The sequence below is a fragment of the Kogia breviceps genome, chromosome 8, assembly GCF_026419965.1.
Source record: "Kogia breviceps isolate mKogBre1 chromosome 8, mKogBre1 haplotype 1, whole genome shotgun sequence".
NCBI lineage: Eukaryota > Metazoa > Chordata > Mammalia > Artiodactyla > Physeteridae > Kogia > Kogia breviceps.
In genome coordinates this window covers 12,792,505-12,810,152 of record NC_081317.1, presented here as the reverse complement: position 1 = coordinate 12,810,152, position 17,648 = coordinate 12,792,505, and the positions used below count along the sequence as shown (strand labels likewise).

The 17,648-nt window shown below is 55.6% G+C and overlaps 1 protein-coding gene across 13 annotated transcripts in view; it reads left to right on the top strand.

Annotated features, from left to right (window-relative positions):
• Window positions 1-13,990, top strand: part of DAB2IP (DAB2 interacting protein) — a 127,443-nt gene extending 113,453 nt beyond the window's left edge. For 7 of the 13 annotated variants that reach the window (XM_067040822.1, XM_067040815.1, XM_067040819.1 and 4 more), the window contains 5 exons: window positions 1,338-2,226; window positions 2,864-3,016; window positions 5,203-5,399; window positions 10,080-10,167; window positions 11,017-13,990. In XM_067040822.1, the coding sequence (XP_066896923.1) occupies window positions 1,338-2,226; window positions 2,864-3,016; window positions 5,203-5,399; window positions 10,080-10,167; window positions 11,017-11,184 (1,495 nt within the window). In that variant the 3' untranslated portion in view covers window positions 11,185-13,990. The remainder of the gene's footprint in view (window positions 1-1,337; window positions 2,227-2,863; window positions 3,017-5,202; window positions 5,400-10,079; window positions 10,168-11,016) is intronic. The other 6 variants (XM_067040821.1, XM_059073012.2, XM_067040818.1 and 3 more) reach the window with 6 other exon arrangements.
• The last annotated feature ends 3,658 nt before the right edge of the window (window positions 13,991-17,648 follow it).

The following is a 17,648-nucleotide window of genomic DNA, read 5'->3' as shown; positions in this document are numbered from 1 at the left end:
CTGAAATGGTGGCCGCAGCAGGCTTTTAGCCGGCGAGGGCGTTGAGGTCAAGGACCTGGGGATGCGGTGCGAGGGACTGGAGGCCCAGGGACAGGCGGGAGATGCAGAGACCTTGATGCCCCTTCTCGGGTCCCTCTAAGTCTTGAGGGGCCGTTCGTACAATCTTCCAAGTGAGGCAAAGCAGAGATTCAGGTGGGGAACACACCTTAGCCGAGTGGTGGCTCGAGAGGTGTCCGGGCACGTGGGTTCTCAGGAGACCTGACCTGGGCGTGTGGAAGGACAGCCCAGGCCCGTGGCTGGTCTGGGTTTCTCCCTCCTCTGCCTGCTGCCCTCGTCCACTTCTTCTCGGCCCACAAGTGCCGTGGCCCTGAGTGGCCGCTGCCTGCCCTGCCTAAGTCCCATCACCTGGGACTTGGCACTTCTTCACCATCCCAGGCTAAGCCAACTCCTTTCTAAGCCCACGTTGAACCCCCAAGTTCTTGCTGCCTCTAGCCCGCTCAGAGCCCTGTTCTCCCCCCGCATTCTTCCCTCCAAAGCCCACCTGGCTTTGTGCCTCCTTCCAAGGAGTTGGCTTCCAGGGAGGGGCCAGGGAGAGTCTGGGAGTCCGGGATGGGGGTGAGGGTATGGCCTGCCACGGCAGGTGCAGGCCCTCCCCGCCTGAGTCATGCCCGGAGGAGCCTCCTCTGATTCCTTGTTTCTGCCAGAAGCGCCAGCCCCCGCCTGCCAGTCAGACCGGGTGTCAGCAGGAGGCTGCAGGTGGAGGCTTCTCTGGGCACAGGCCCCCACCTAGTTATCAGTGTGACTAGGAACAAGAGGGAAGAGGCAGAGGGGAGCCCCCGTGGCTTTGAAGCCCTAGTTCCCGGTGCAGGACCCTCGGATAGCAGAGAGCCACTGCGTCGTGGGTTTGGATTTAGTCGGGGATTTTCCAGAACACTTCAGGCCCCAGAACCTACTGTCCCAAGATGCAGCTGAGCAGGGAAAGGGCCTGCCAGGCAGCCTGGCCTGACACTGGGAGCGCGGGTCCCTAGTGCAGAGGTTCTGTGCAGGAGCAGCCGTCAGCCCTTCACCCTCGTGGTGGCTTCTGCCAGGGTCAGCTACCCGGGCTGTGCTTTGGTTTTGCAGCTGGGCTACTGGGCCCCGGGACTCTCCCACTCTCGCTGCCCCCGCACCTCCTCCCCTCTCCTGCCTTCCCTCTTCTCCCCCCCTTCCCCCCACCCTGGCTCAGGCCGCCGGGTGGGCGGCAGGTTGGCGGGGGCTCTTGGTTGGGACCCGCCTTGGCCGCATTCACAGTTCTTCTCTTCCCCCTTCTTTCCCTGTGTGTGCTTGTCTCCCTGCAGTCTGATAGATTTCACCCGGTTACCGTCTCCAACCCCCGAAAACAAGGACTTGTTTTTTGTCACAAGGTCCTCCGGGGTCCAGCCCTCACCTGCCCGCAGCTCGAGTTACTCGGAAGCCAACGAGCCTGATCTTCAGATGGCCAACGGTGGCAAGAGCCTGTCCATGGTGGACCTCCAAGACGCCCGCGCGCTGGACGGGGAGGCGGGCTCCCCGGCGGGCCCAGACGCCCTCGCCGTCGACGGGCAGGCGCCTGCAGCTCAGCTGGTGGCTGGGTGGCCGGCCCGGGTGGCCCCGGTGAGCCTGGCAGGGCTGGCCACAGTGCGGCGGGCAGGCCAGACACCGACCACCGCGGGCGCCTCGGAGGGCGCGCCGGGCCGGCCCCAGCTCTTGGCGCCGCTCTCCTTCCAGAACCCTGTGTACCAGATGGCGGCCGGCCTGCCGCTGTCTCCCCGTGGCCTTGGCGACTCGGGCTCCGAGGGCCACAGCTCCTTGAGCTCCCACAGCAACAGCGAGGAGCTGGCGGCTGCCGCCAAGCTGGGAAGTTTCAGCAGCACCGCCGAGGAGCTGGGGCGGCGCCCCGGGGAGCTGGCGCGGCGTCAGGTGTCGATGACTGAGAAGGGCGGGCAGCCCCCGGGGCCGCGGCAGAACAGCGCCGGCCCCCAGCGGAGGATCGACCAGCCACCGCCCCCGCCCCCGCCGCCGCCTCCCGCGCCCCGCGGCCGGACGCCACCCACCCTGCTGAGCACCCTGCAGTACCCGCGGCCCTCGAGCGGGACCCTGGCGTCGGCCTCGCCCGACTGGGCTGGCCCCGGAGCCCGGCTGCGGCAACAGTCCTCGTCCTCCAAGGGTGACAGCCCCGAGCTGAAGCCTCGCGCGGTGCACAAGCAGGTCAGTGCTGCCGGGCGCCGGCACCGGGGGGCGGCCTGACCCCGTGTCGTGATGCTTCTCCCGGTCGTGTCATCGCCACCTGCGCCCCGCTGCCATCCCATGCTGAACGATGCCCCACTCGGCCCCATCCCACCAGCCTGGCCCCCGGCCCCTCCCCTGGTCCCGCTGGCCCTGCCTGCGTCCTGTGAACAGGGACACTGCGGCCCGGGGGTCCCTCTGCCAGTTCCCTAGAGACAGCTGGGGTCAAGGAGGAAGAGGGAGGGGTCCGTCCATCTCCAGTTCCAAGCCTGTTAAAGCCCGACCCAGGGTAGGAGTTGACGTGACCCCCAGGCCCCCTCCTGCTCCTGAGCTGGCCTCCAGGGCTGTACACGCAGTAGGGTGTCAGATGTACTGTGGGCCGGACACTGACCTGCCGGGCCAGGTCCACTGGCTCTCACTTGGGCGGCAGAGAGCCACGCTCAGGAGGCCACCTGGGCTCTTGACTCTGCTTCAGGCTCCCTGGAGTTGCCTGGGCCGGGGGCTGCATCAGACGTGCCCAGTCAGCTAAAGCTTCCCTCTGAGCCACTTGTCCCCGGGGCTCACCCAAGGCCACCCCCCACCCCTCCCTCCGGCCCCTCACAGCTGTGTTTCATCGCAGGGCCCTTCACCCGTGAGCCCCAATGCCCTGGACCGCACGGCCGCCTGGCTCTTGACCATGAACGCACAGTTGTTAGAAGACGAGGGCCTGGGCCCAGACCCCCCCCACAGGGATAGGCTAAGGAGTAAGGAGGAGCTCAGCCAAGCAGAAAAGGTAAAGCTGGACCCTGGCAGTTCGGGGCAGGGCGGGCTGCCTCCCCGAGGCGGCTGGCAGAATTCTCTCCCCCCGAGCCCTGAATTCACGGCGCCGCTTGTTCCCGCACGTGGCCAGTCCCCTCTCAACCCCTGGTCCCACGCGAGGACAGCAGTCAGTGGAATTTGGAGGATTTAGCTTAAACCTGAGGTTTCCTACATGGGTTGCATGTGAGACCCACCCAGGAATTGTATTGAATCCAGACCCCAGGAGGCACCTTCCCTAAGTGACTGGGCAGCCGAGCTTCTGAGCATCTGGGACTTGAGGAGAAGCCAGGACCTGGGGAGTCAGGGGTGCCAAAGAGGTGCATGGAGACCCTTGGGGGGAGCCTCACGCATGAAGAGGCAGAGGCACGGGTCCTGGAGACAGCAGGGAGAGGCACCCCGGCCAGGCCCCTCCACTCTGGGATCGTGCCTGCCCGCAGCCTGGCTTTCCCCCAGTCCCCGTCTCCACCAGGGTCTGGGAGAGAGAGCCAGGGAGGGGTGATGTCAGATTGCTACTGAGATGTTTTCTTCTTTCCAGGGGAAAAATAGTGGTCCTAAAACATCCAAATCCCACCGCAACATATGTCTAGTATTTGGGTGAGCAGTGCGGTGCTTCAGTCCTCCAACATTCTTTTAGTTATTATGGCAGCTGCCCTGGATCCATGGCCGATTCTCATCTCCTGGAGGCCAAAGCCCAGGTTGACACAGGACCAGTGCAAGGCCCCCCAGAACAGCAGCCGCTTCCCCCACTCACCGTGGGTGCCCTCGCCCCTCTTGGCCCCAGGAGAGCCTGTAGCAGCCTCTCAGGCGAGGGCACGGAGGGCAGGGTGTCCTCTCTCCCTCCCGCTGGCCTGGGGTCAGGTCCACGTCCGTGCTGCATTCCGCCGCCTCCACCATCCCCTTGGTCCACTGCATCCACCTGCTTTCACCATTATTACGTGAACGGGACCAGGGGACATGGGGCACAGTGCTCCAAGGACCAGAGTTTGGCTGGGGAGCAAGGAAGGCCAGCTTCACCCCAGGCTCCTTGCGTGAGTCTGGGGCCGGGCTCTGCGCTTTTCTGAGACTACCTTCCCATCTGTGAATTACAAGGAGCGCCTGAACGATTTCAAGGGTCAGGCTGCAGCTGGAGTGTTCTCTTTCCTCGTGCCTTGGCCCAGTGAGCTGCTGTTTCTCTCTTTCTTTGCCATTAATCCCCGCAGGCAAATCCTGGAGATCCCTCGAGCTCCTTGGATACCTGGTCCTGCCTCTGTCAGGGAGGGCCCTCCCCGACCCCACTCTGACCAGCCGTGCAGAAAACCTGGGATGGGGCTGTTCCTCCCAGAGCTGGGCTCTCCTCTGGGGCCAGCTCTGCTTCGGGAGTTAGATTTGCTGCCTCCTGGCCCTTGGGCAGTCCTTTGCTGATGAGTGAATTGGCGCCCGATGCCCGAGACTCAAGGAGAGGCCCTTCCTGCCTTCCCCATTCCCTGTATTCTCACAGCACCCGGCGCCCAACCTCTCCAGCCCCTTGATTCGGGTGTTGACCCCGCCTCGCTCTCTATTCAGCTCGCACAGCCTCCCAGCTCACCGCTTCTCTTGCCGCTTTACACATCCCCTCCTCCTCCCTGAAGGCCGAGAGTGCCGTGCTGAGTCAGATCCAGAAAGCCCTAGACCACTTTGCCTTTAAATCTCTTCCCCCGACTTCCTATGAGACTTGCCATGGCTCCAGGGTCAAGTCGAGGCTGGGGGGCTAGGATCTCACCCCAGCAGTCAGTCACTGTACTCCCCATGTGATTGGGTCATTTGCCTTCTGGGCCTCAGTTTCCCCTCCTATAGAGTCCCCATCTCTCAGAGCACTGTCATCTCCTTAATGTACCCAAGAGGTTTATAACTTTTATTATGAAAAGCTCAAGACCCTTACTTCTGAGGTCTGCTTTGAGTCTTCATCTGCCTCATAGCTGTAGGTTGGGCTGGCGGGTGGGAGAGCCCTGGATGGGGTCAGGCGTTGAGTCTCACTGGCCTCCTCTCCCTGGGTGTGTCCCCGCTGTGGGAAGAGGACTGAGATGGTGATGGGGCCCTGAGGCGTTCCGAGCCGGGCTGCCTCCCACCCTGTGCCCCTGCCTGGGCTCATGAGGCTGTGCTCTCTGTCCTGGGTGCTGTGCCCGTGGCACGCTGCCCTCCTAGCAGGACCTGGCAGTGCTGCAGGACAAGTTGCGAATCTCCACCAAGAAGCTGGAGGAGTATGAGACCCTGTTCAAGTGCCAGGAGGAGACAACCCAGAAGCTGGTGCTGGAGTATCAGGCGCGGCTGGAGGAGGGCGAGGAGCGGCTGCGACGGCAACAGGAGGACAAGGACATCCAGATGAAGGGCATCATCAGCAGGTGAGGGCGGCCGGCCTGTTCCCGCGCTGGGCCCCGTTCTTGCCCCGTGCGCACAGAGGAGCGGACCTGTCCACTGCCCTCCGGGAGGCCCCGGATCCTAGGGCGGGGCTGCTCAGCCGCAGGATGAGCCGAGAGTGGAGAGAGAGAAGAGAGTCCGAGGCGGTGGGGACAGTGTGGTACGGGCCTGGAGGCGGGAGGTAGCCCGGAGCGTGGGGGGCCCACATGGTGCAGTGTGTGTTGATGGTGGAATGTGAGGTTGGCCAAGGCAGCCGCAGAGGGCCTGGGCTCCCTGTAGGGAGTCACGTTTCCTTGGTGCACACTCACAGGGGAGTTTAGAAGCTGCGTGCAGGTGCCAGGAAAGACAGTGAGGACCCAGTCCGGGGCAGGAAAAGGAATGAATGTCAGTTACATGCAGTGGGTGAGGGTAGAAGTAGCCAGAGTGACCCCCGGATTGTTACCAAGAGCATCCAGGTGTGTCATGGTGCCGGTTACCGAGATGGGGACCTTTGGAAGAAGAGCAGTTTAGATGCGGAGGGAGAGAGATGATGCCGGTTTTGGATCTGTTGAGTTTTAAGGTGCCTGTGGGTTATGCAGGAAGATTTCCAGGTGGACCATTGACTTTAATGCTGACTCTCATCCTTATTGGTGGCTTATCTTTATTTCTGTGTTGATTCCATTCTCTCTTCCACTCTGCCCACGGATAAAGTACATACACCCTCCTGCGTGTCTGCAAGCAGGGAATATAGTCAAGGTGTAGCGTTCAGACCAGCCCACAGGGTCCCAGTCATGGAGTTTACTTCCTTGTGACGGTAATACCAAGTGCAAGAGGAGACAGTGTGGACTTACAGCTTGTTTGTTCACGTGGTACAAGAGTCGGTCATCAGGATAGATTGAGCAGGTGTGCGGTAACCAGGATGTTCCCCCACCTGGCCTCATGCTTTGTCCACTGTAAAGATCCTTCCTTAATTCCTCCTATCCAGAGCACCTGTTTCTCTGCTTCTAATTATTGCTTCCTTGATTTACCTGTGGGGTTCTTCTTTATAAAATGGTTAGCATGAGCAGAGGGCCTATAACCAGGGTGACTAGAAACCCACTGTTGACTGAACTTCCAGATCTGCTCTTGGCTCACCTCATGTGTGTGGTTCCAAGAAAAGAAACACTTTTCACTTAACCACATTCTCATCTTATCTGTTCTCTGAGAGGTGCATGCTCTCCTGAGTTCAGTAACACATGTATTTCTACTAGCCAAGCCTGGTATTTCCTCCCTACTATACATGTCAATTAAGTCAGTTTGGTTGATAGTGTTGTTCAAGTCTTCTATATCCTTACTGGTTTTTCTCTGTACTTGTTTTCTATCAATTATTGAGAAAAGGATAATGAAGTTTCTAATCTAATTATAATTACAGATTTGTCTGTTTCTCCTTTCATTTCTATTGGTTTTTACTTTATGTTCACTGAAACTCTATTCTCAGACACATACACATTTAGGCTAGTTATGTGCTGTTGATGAACTGATCTCTTTATCATTATAAAATCACCTTCTTTATCCCTTGTAATATTGCTTGCTCTGAAATCGACTTTGTTTGATATTAGGACAGCTGCCCTAACTTTCTTTTGATTGGTATTAGCCTGGTTTATCCTTTTTCATCCTATTTATACTTTTAACTCAATTATGTCCCTCATTATAAAGTGAGTTTCTGTTACAGACACCTTATTGTTCTTGCTTTTTATCTAATCTGACAGTTTTCTGCCTTTTAATTGGAATGTTTAGGCTATTTACATTTAATGTAATTGTCAATACAATTACATTTAAACTTATTATCTTGCTACTTGTTTTCTATTTGTACCATGTTTTGTTCCTTTTCCTGCCCTCTTTTAGATTGAATATTTTTTATGATTCCACTTTATCTCCTTTATTGGCATATTAGCTGTATCTTGTCACTTTAGGGCGGGGGTTAGAAACCTTCTGTAAAGGGGCAGATGATAAATGTTTAGACTTTGCAGGACATATGGTGTCTATTGCAACTATGTAACTCTGCTGTTTTAGCAGAAGCATGTGCGTGATATGGCTATTTACCAAAACTAGCAGTGGACCCAATTTTTCCCTTACCCAGGCTATAATAATAGGGACTCTGATAGTATCTTTTTCTTCTGGCTGATTTACATTTTTTTTTTTCTTTATCATCGATTGCCAGCAATTTGATTATGAAGTGCCTTGACATGTTTTCTTCATGGATTTGTTGAGCTCTTGGATCTGTGGGTATGGAGTTCTGTCTGCCTCCTTAGTCTGTTTTCTGGGACTTTAATTGCATGTACATTAGGCTGATTTATGTTGTCCCACATCTTACTGATGCTCTACTGTTTTCCTTTTTTCATCTTTTTTCTGTGTTTTATTTTAAATTGTTGCAGTGTCTTCAAGTTCACTAATCGTTTCTTCTTAAGCATCTAATCTGCTGTTAATGCTATCCAGTATTTTTTTTCATTTCAGGTGTCGTATTTTTGCCTCTGAGTTTTCAGTTTTCTTTAAATCCCATCCATTTCTTTTCTCATCATGCTCATGCGTTCCTCTATTTTCTTGAACGTGTAGAATATATTTATAACAGTTGTATTAATGTCCTTGTCTATCATCTGACATTTTCTGACTCTGTTTTTATTGCTTTTCTTCCTGGTCATGGGTTGGTTATGCTTTCCTACTTCTCTGCGTGCCTGGTGATTTGGAGTTGGATGCCAGACATTGTGATTTTTACGTAGCTGTTGGATGTGTTGTGTTCCTTTCAATATTTGGGGGCTAACGTTCTGTTCAGTGACGTTAGAAGAATCAGTTTGATTCTTTTGAGGCTCACTTTTAAGCTTTGTTGGGGTGGGTCCTGGACAGTCTTTAGCCTAGTCCTAATCTGGCTTCACTGTTGAGGACTTTCCTTCCGGGGATTCTACTTGATGCCTCCTGTGCTAGTATGCTTTTCCACACTGCCTAGAAGGATCATAAACTATTCTTGGGGTTGTTTTGTGTACTCCTTTCCAATGGCTCTTGCCCCAGCCTGGCCATTTTCTCACAAGCATGCAGAGCAGTCCTCAGCCAGAGCCCTAAGGGGACCCCTCAGGAGATAGGTAGAGTCCTCTCTGCATTTTCTCCTCTCTGGTACTGCCCCCCAAAAGCTTTGCTCCCCCACCCTTCCATCCTCCCAGGGTCTCCTTGACTCCATGTGATCACTTCCCTCCTTTGCTTGCCGGGACACTGCCAGCAGTGGGTGGGGCTCGCTTTGTGTGTTCCCTTCTCTTAGGGGTCACTGTGCTGTACTGCACTGCCTGCTTTTCAGTGTCTGGAAACCTTTTTTTCATATATTTTGTCTAGTTTTCTAGTTTGGTTTTTTCTTACGGCAGGAGGTTAAATCCAGCGCCTCTTGGTTATTCCACCATAGCTGGGAGCAGAAGTCTCTCCCCCGTCCTCCATTCCTCCCACTCCCCCTTCTTACAAGCTTTGCTCAGTGATGTACCTTCCTATGCCAAGGAACCCCCTCTTGGCATGATCCCACACCCCTTCCTCCTCAACCCCTGATCCCATTGGCTTTTCATGACAGCCCTCAGTGGTACCTGCCCCAGCACCGTTGACCTCCCTGTGCATCTCCGGTGGAATGGACTGAGTGCTGGCCTGGGGGTTAGATGCTCTGCTGCTCTGGAGAAGTTGTGCGGGTAGAGACAGAAATAAAGCAGTAGGTGAACTCCTCTGAGAAGAGTGTAGAGCAAGAAGAATGGCCGGTTGAGGCAGAGCCCTGTGGAGCCCTGACAGCCTAGGGGCAGACAGGACAAGGCATCTGCAGAGCAGTGGCCTGGGAGCTAGATGCAGACCCAGAGAGTATGGGGTCTGAAAGCTGGAGGAAGAGAGTAGGAAGATGGGAGTGATCCACAGTGACGGACGGGCACGTGAGAGACAAGCAGGACGAGACCTGAAAGGGTCTCAGGGAAGGAGCAGCTGGCGACAGGCCCCCGCCGGCCCTAGTTCTGAGCTTCTGCGGATCGTGTTCCTCACGTCTTCCCTGCTCATCACCCAGGCGGCAGACCTCGCTTGCCCTTCAGCTGTCCAGTTCAGTGTGTCCACCCCCACCCCCAGGACAGCCAGCCACTTCCTGTTCTCTGTGCCCATGGCCCACAAGCCGCCCAGCGCATAGTTACCTTGTCCCTGCCTGTGTCCCCTCTGCCTTGTGACTTCATCTTGCCACCTCGAGTGCCCGGCACAGCCTCAGTGAGTACAGGGTGGGTGGAGAAAGCTCTAGAGCCTCGCAGGGCCTTTGTTTCCCACTCAAACCACACAGGTCTTATGATGTTACACCACCTGCCTGGCTCTGGGGTGTGGTGAGGATCTAACACCCACTCCCACCCCTGTGGCTCCTGGAAGAACATCAGGAAAGGGGCAGCCCCAGGGACTTCTGGGGATTTGGGAATAGAATCTGGGGTGGGTGAAGCGTAAGGAAGGAGCAGGCTCAGCCTGTGTCAGTTGTTGGGGGCCAGCTGGAGGGCCTCTGTCCCAGGCAAGTGTGGGAGGTGAGTCTATGGCCCAAGGAGGGGCTCTCCTAGTATGCCCCCTCTGTGCAGGCGTGATGGTTTGTTCCTACCAGGCCCCGCACTCACCTCCTCACTTGCACCCTCAAACGCCAGCCTGACTGTCCTTGTCTCTGGTAACAGGTTGATGTCGGTGGAGGAGGAGCTGAAGAAGGACCACGCGGAGATGCAAGCAGCTGTGGACTCCAAACAGAAGATCATTGATGCCCAGGTGTGGGGCTCTGGCCTTTTGGTCAGCCACAGGTGTTAAGGATCTGGGATAAGGAGGGGGTGACTTTGGTTTCTTCACATCCTCAGTCGTACCCCACTGCAGAAGCTAAGGAAGATAGGAGATCAGGATCTCTGCTCCAAGAAGTCAGACTTGAGGGTCTCGGTGGACCACAAGCTCACTAGGACAGGCTATGAAAAGGGCGGGGCAACTCCTCCCCTGCGGGGGCAGCTTGGTGGGTATTGCCTTTCCCCAGGGGTTCTGACCAAAGAGTGGAAACTATTGGGAGGGGAATGGGAAAGGCTGGGGGTGACAGCAGGCTTGGGAGAGAGGGAGCAAGGGAGCTCTTGTTCAGAGCTGTGGCTTCCCAACTGCGTTGAGAGGAGAGACAGTTAAGAGACTGGCCTCCGATCTCCTTCCCCCAGGTCTGTGCCGTTTTCCTCTCCAGGCCCAGGCCTTGCTCAGTCTGGAAACTGCACAGGCTGACTGGTAGCTGTGACCTCTGTTTTGTACACACCAGTGCACACACACATGAACAAGCTTGTGCCTGACACTGCTGGGGCTGCTTGCTCCCTTTGGGTGAGAAGCAGGTGATGGGGTAGAGACATGAGGGAGGCAGGCGCAAGAAGGTCTTGGTCCGTGATGGCAAGGCCGCCTCCTCCCCAGCAGGACCACTGCCGCTTCGGTGCCTTTCCCATCCTTCACGCGTGGTATCCTCCAGGCCCCCTGCCTTCCCCCTCCCAGCACTTCTTGTAGGCGGACACGGCTCCAGGGAGATCCCTTTCCGGCACAGACCCCCTTTGGCCCAGGAGGCCATTCCGCGACCCCAGCTGATGCCCTCTTTGCCCACAGGAGAAGCGCATCGCCTCCCTGGATGCTGCCAACGCCCGCCTCATGAGCGCCCTGACACAGCTGAAAGAGAGGTACAGCATGCAAGCCCGTAACGGCATCTCCCCCACCAACCCCACCAAATTGCAGATTACTGAGAACGGCGAGTTCAGAAACAGCAGCAGTTGTTAACCTGCCCGAGGAGGGAGGACCGTGGTGGCCCAGGGCAGGGTCTCGGCCTGGGGAGGAGCGGCCCCAGCGCAGGGGCAAGAGGCCGAGGCTCGGCGCCTCCCTCCAGCCGCGGTCCAGGAGGCGGCCGCAGAGGGAGCCGCGAGAGACTGACGCAGCGCACCGGGGCACAGCGGCCCGCTCCCCGAGAAGCGCGTTCGGTGCAGGCCAGAGAGACTGCAGGCCGGGGAGCAGGCACAGGGGCTGCGCGATGTTTGTCGGGTGTCGGATCTGGTGTGCGTCACCTTTCCTCCTTGACCTGGCTGAGTGCATGGACCCCCAACCCCTCCCCAGGGAGCGAGCTGCCCGGAGAGCTGGAGGGCCAGGGGCCTACTCTCCTGGCTTCCCCTCCCCAGGACTGCCAGGCAGCCAGGCCCTGCCCTGTGGGACCTGCCCCTCAGTTCCAGAAGCCGACAGGGCGGTCAGCAGGCAGGGAGGGAGGGAGGGGGTGGGGAGGACGGAGCTGCCAGAGCGCCGGGTCCCCCGTCTGTCTCCACCCTGAGCACCTGCCCCTGCATGTGCGGGGACCCTGCCCGGCTGTGAGGAACCGAGGAGTCACCCGCCCCCCGTACCTGTCCCCAGACCCTCCGCCTTCCCGCTCCCGCCCTCCCTTTTCCTCCCTAACTTGTTCTGTCAGGTAGACCCAGCGAGGACCGCAGCTCTCTTCTGGGCCCTTGTGCCCGTGGGAAGATCCAGGACCTCCCTCACTTGCCACGTGGGCCCAGGCCGATGCTCTGGGGCTCCCCGAAGACAGAGACCTGGGCAGAGCTGGCCCAGGCGGCACTGTGTGGTGCCTGCCCCTCTCCCGGAGCTAGTGTACCTGGGCGCGGTGGCCCTGCAGGGAGTGGCCAGCAGGTGCTCCCCTGAGAGACAGACTGAGCTTTCCTGATGGACGGTTAAAAAAAGTCTAGTGCCCGCAGGCCCTGAGAAGGTGGATAACTGTGATTTTTTTTCCTTTCACAGTATGCATTAGAAACAAAAGCCCGCTTGCTCGCTTGCTGGAACACAGGGGCCTTTTAAATTGAGCGTGCGCACTGCATGGGAAATAGCGGCCCTGGAGGATGTTAGACTTGCTCCCTCTCCAAGACAGCAGCAGCCTGCACCCGCCCCGTGTGTGCGGCCGGCCTCTGCCTCACCCCTCCCGGGCCCAGCCGAGGACCCAGGCGCTGCAGACAGGGAGGTGCTCACCCGCGGCTGGGGCCGGTTTCCCTCAGCTCTAGGCTGTTCTGTAGCTTATCGGCCCTCCCCGCCCCCCCCTCGCGGGACCTTGGTGGGCAGGAGTGTGGGTCTCTCTCGTCCCTCCCTGTTCCCACTCCTGGCCCTGGGGAATCTCAGGCAGGAGCTGGGGCGTTCACCCTGCAGCCAGGAGCCGCCCCGTCTGCCTCAGCCGTGGGAAGCTGGGGAGACCCCTTCCTGCTGCTGGGGCTGGAGATGCTCCACCAGGGCCCAGGTTGCCCCAGAGCCCCCCAGGAAGGGGAGCATGGGGGGGGGGGCTCGGACCACACTACACCCTGTCCTGGGGTGAAACCAGTTCAGTTAGCCCAGAGACCCGCTTGTGGGGAGAGGGCAGGACCCCCAGGGGTCACAGACCTCAGGAAGGCAGGCCATGGGGGCAGAGGCCTTGCCCCCACTCCTCTGGCCACACAGGCAGGGCCTGGCCCCGGTGACGTCCTCCTCTGGTTCCCTGTCACCCCCCACCACCACCCCACCAATGCCTCGTTGAGCGACCTCGGACTGAGCGCCTCTTAGCAATACAGGGGGGAGGTTCCCAGGGCCTGGACAGCTGGGCTCGGGAGGCCAGCGGTGGCCGGTGCTGGCGGCCCTTGGCCTGGGTTGGGAGCTCTCAGGACGAGAGCCTTATTTACTTAGTGCAAAAACTGTAAAAGTGTACAGACTCTTCCCAGATTTTTATCTGAATTGCAAGTCTGACGATTTTTGTAAATGTTCTTGGTGTTTGACTGTAATGTAACTATTTCACCTAATGGTTGTACATAGTCCTTTAGTCCTGGTGCTGCCGAGGGCTGCCCGGGACCGCTGCTCTCCGACGGTTTTTATTTTATTTTTAATCTAGAGAACAGTGCTGGGCAGGAGGCAGAGGTTGGGGATTTGGGTGATGGGGTCCTTCCCTGCCCGGGGCATTTGGTCGGCTGTGCAGCGTGCTCGCTGGGTGGTGGGGACGCGCGACCTGCCTGGGTCACACTGAACCCGCGTCCCTGAGAGAGGAGGAGGGAAGGCAGGCCCTGCTCGGGGAGGCCCAGGTCCAGCCCTGCTGGAGAAGGCTCTCCCCTCCCCTCCCCTCCCCACACAGGGAGGCCTGACATTGCGCTTAACTTTTATGTTTAGGGTGAAGGAAACTGCCAAACTTCCTATAAGTGAAGACTCTTTCCGACCGCCCAGAATGGGGGTGGGGAACCAGGGCCAGAGCTCCAGGCACCCCCCCACCCCACCCTGCAGAGCATCTGCCCCGGGGTACACCTCTCCCCCTCCCGCCCCGGCCATCTGCGGAAGGCAGACCGTCCAGGGAAATGGCCCCTCTTTTCTACACACTCCCCCAAGCCGCCCCCAGCCCCCATTCCACCTCCCTGCCCCCCCTTTTGTAAGTATGTGAAAAGGAAAAAATGCAAATGTTGGAGTCTTGGCTGGAGCGCCTCCCTCCAGTTGTGACTATGTAATAATGTACAGAGAAAGTTGTTGGTGTTCTAAGACTGTGGCTGTGCAATTTCTGTACATTTGCAATTAGAAATATTAAAGATTTATTTAGCTATTTTAAGCCTGACTCACCTCTCCATTCAGCTGTGTCTCAGGAGCTTTTCCAGGGGCGACTCTCGCATTGTGGCCTGATACTGTTCTTTACCAGCACTCGGTTCACCCTGGTGGCAGCTGTGGTCAGGGGAGACCCTGCATGATCTGGGATTGCCCCGTTCTCTTCCGGGCTGGGGTCTTTCCCTCCCCCTCACTCTGACAAGCGTGGACTTTCTAGGCTCCCAGAGCTTGGCCCCTGCCTTTCCCTACAGCAAATACCAGCTCCTGCTTCCCCAGCCCCTGAAATCCTACTCCAGGAGGAAAGGAGGTGGTCCAGGGCCACCAGCAGATCATGGCTGAGCTAGACTTAAACCCAAGCCTCTGATACCTGAGAAGCCCCAACACATGGCCCAGACCCACCTGCAAGGCTGAACCCATGGCCTTTGTTGGGAACAAGCCAGCGCCTGAGCCCCTTCAGTTGCACCCTGCACAGGGGACAGGTGACCACTGCAGGAAAAAAAAAACAACCCATTTCAGACCGTGCCCTTGTGGGTTCCCATCTCCCCTCTCAGCAAGGCCTCCCTGCCCTATTCTCCACTGTGGTTCAGCCAAACCTGTACCTCTTCTCGGATCTCCCAGCCAGACGCTCTCCCTGCTCCGAGAGCCAGCCTCCTAGCCCACTGGGGGAAGATGGCGGCAGTGACCTTCTGACACCACCCTGGCTCAACGCCAGCCAGGCGCCCCAGCTCTCACCCTGCTTCCTTCCCCAAAGCAGCCACAGGAGAGGAGGGGACCCCCATTCCTTCCCAAGGCAGCCCCTGGCCGCCCCTTGCTTTCATCACTCCTAACTTTTCAGCCCCTGCCGCTCCTTCTCACAGCATTTAAAACACCAGGTCTCCACCTGCTCTTCACCTGCTCCAGGCTGGGTTTTCTACCCTTCAGACAACCTTTTTCAAAGTGTACTTACTGCCTGCAGGGACTTGCCATCTCCGCCTCTGGCCTCCCGCCCTTTCCCCAGCCCCCTGTAGCCTGGCTTGCCTTTCACACCTCCACTGCCTCATTGCCAAACCCGTGGGCCACCTCAGTGCTTCCGTACCACTGACCCTGGTTCCCAAACTGGTCCCTCTGGTCCCTCTGCTGAGGTGATGCCCTGTAAACATAGAATTCAAGGAAATGGCAATGAATGGAACAGAAAAATCATTTCATGTTGACAGGCATTTATAACGAAGGTACAAAAGCCATAGAACTTCCATGTGTGGATTAAGGAGCATCAAGTAGAAAGCAAAACCCGCTGGAAATGCAAAAGAAAAAAAAATACAGTTGCATCTGAGACTAACACCTCACCATTATTAGCTTATGACAGATCAAGGAGGCAATAAGAACCCAGAGGATTTTAATAATTAATAAGGTTTAATAAGCAGGGATACATCAAGCTCTTACCCTAGAGAGAACACACCTTCTTTCGCGCATACTTAGAACATCACCCAAAGCTGACTGTATATAGAGAAACGAAGACCTGAAAGAGCTAGCCAAAGAAACAGTTTGGGCCACATTCTGTACCTTGAAGCAATAAAACTAGAGATCACTAGAAGACGTTTACTTAGTTTTTCTTCTATCAGAAAGTTTAAAAAACAAATATTACATCAGTAGGATTAGGTTTTTAAAAGAAATAATCTTCCAATTAAATAAGGTATACTGATGACATGCATTTATCTCGTTTCCTTTTCAAGCACCACCGTACTGACAGGACTGAAAAGATGATCACTCATAAGGGCAGAATTAATGTGGGAGGAGATATCAGTATGTAAGAGAATTCAAAAAGCTTTGGCAGATGGAGGTTGATGAAAGAGCACTGACTAAATTAGCAGAGGGCGAGATGAACTGGAAGTGAGCTGATCAGCCCTATGGGGTCCCAGCATGATGGGAGGCCAAGTACCAGGTTGGAAACGGGAAGCAGACCACAGCCTCCTCTCCCTGTTCTGCACAGCCAGGAAACTCCTGTTTACCACCTCACCTCCTGGTAAGGAAATGGACATCTACTACCTGCAGGAATCGAGCCAGGTAGGCTCCAGATGAGGGGACACCAGGCAGAGCCAAGGGCTCTGCCAGGTATAGGTCTGAAAGCAGTGGGGAGGGGTGAAGTGAACTTCTGCTCTCAAGAGTGCCTGGCCCACAAGCACCCTCACGACTCCCAGAATGCCCAGGGCCAGGCACCAGTCCCCCACCTGACTGGGAACATTCTTCTTTGGAAAAACTGACTTTGGAGAAAAGACCTCCAGATACTTCCCAAAGCAAAGACGCATCACTGTTCCAATATCCTATAATGACACTCACTGATCAGTGTGTCCTGGGCCTATGCACACATGCACATGCAAAGAGCACAGACAGCCAGGACCCCTCAGACAGTTAAGAAAGTGACCAATGAATAAAATAGATATGAATTTCCCCAGATCTTTGCTTCACTAATGCTAACAAAGCCCCCTATTTGCAAATATAACAGCTCAAAAAAAAAATTTCAAGGGAGAGGCCAAATAACCAGCCCAAGAAAGGAAACAGGAAATAGAGACATGGTAGGAAAGAGAAGAACATTAAAAAACAACCCCCTCCCCAAACTAGAATATCCTCAGGGAAATAAAACAATAGGATGCTATGGAAAAAAAAAATCACAAAAGTGCAGCTGACAAAAATAAAATATCCAATAGGAGTGATGGAATACAAAGCTGAGGTATTCGTCCAGAAATAGAGAATGGCAGTGAGAGCCAGACTTCAGACAATACTACAAAGCTACAGTAATCAAAACAGCATGGTATTGGCACAAAAACAGACATAGGGATCAATGGAACAGAATAGAGAGCCCAGAAATAAACCCACATACCTACAGTCAATTAATCATCAACAAAGGAGGCAAGACTATACAATAGAGAAAAAACAGTCTTTTCAGCAAGTGGTGTTGGGAAGGTTGAACAGCCACACGTAAATCAAAGCAGTTAGAACACACCCCCACACCATACGCAAAAATAAACTCAAAGTGGCTTAAAGACTTAAATATAAGACATAACAGTTGGGGCTTCCCTGGTGCCTCAGTGGTTAAGAATCCACCTGCCAATACGGGGGACATGGGTTCGAGCCCTTGTCCGGGAAGATGCCACATGCCGCGGAGCAACTAAACCCGTGTGCCACAGCTACTGAAGCCCACACGCCTACAGCCTGTGCTCCAAAACAAGAGAAGCCACCGCAACAAGAAGCCCGCACAACACCTCAACAAAGAGTAGCTCCTGCTTGCCACAACTAGAGAAAGCCCATGCACAGCAACAAAGACCCAATGCAGCCATAAATAAATAAATAAATAAATAATAAGACATGATACTATTAAATTCTTAGAGCACATAGGCAAAACATTCGCTGACATAAATCATACAAATGTTTCCTTAGTCTCCCAAGCAATAGAAATAAATAAAAGCAAAAATAAATAAACAGGACCTAGTCAAACTTACAAGCTTTTGTACAGCAAAGGAAACCATAAACAAAATGAAAAGGCAACCTACGGACTGGGAGAAAATATTTGCAAATGATGCAACTGGCAAGGGCTTAATTTCCAAAATATACAAACAGCCCATACAACTCAATACAATAAAGCAAACAACCCAATCGAAAAATGGGCAAAAGACCTAAATAGATATTTCTCC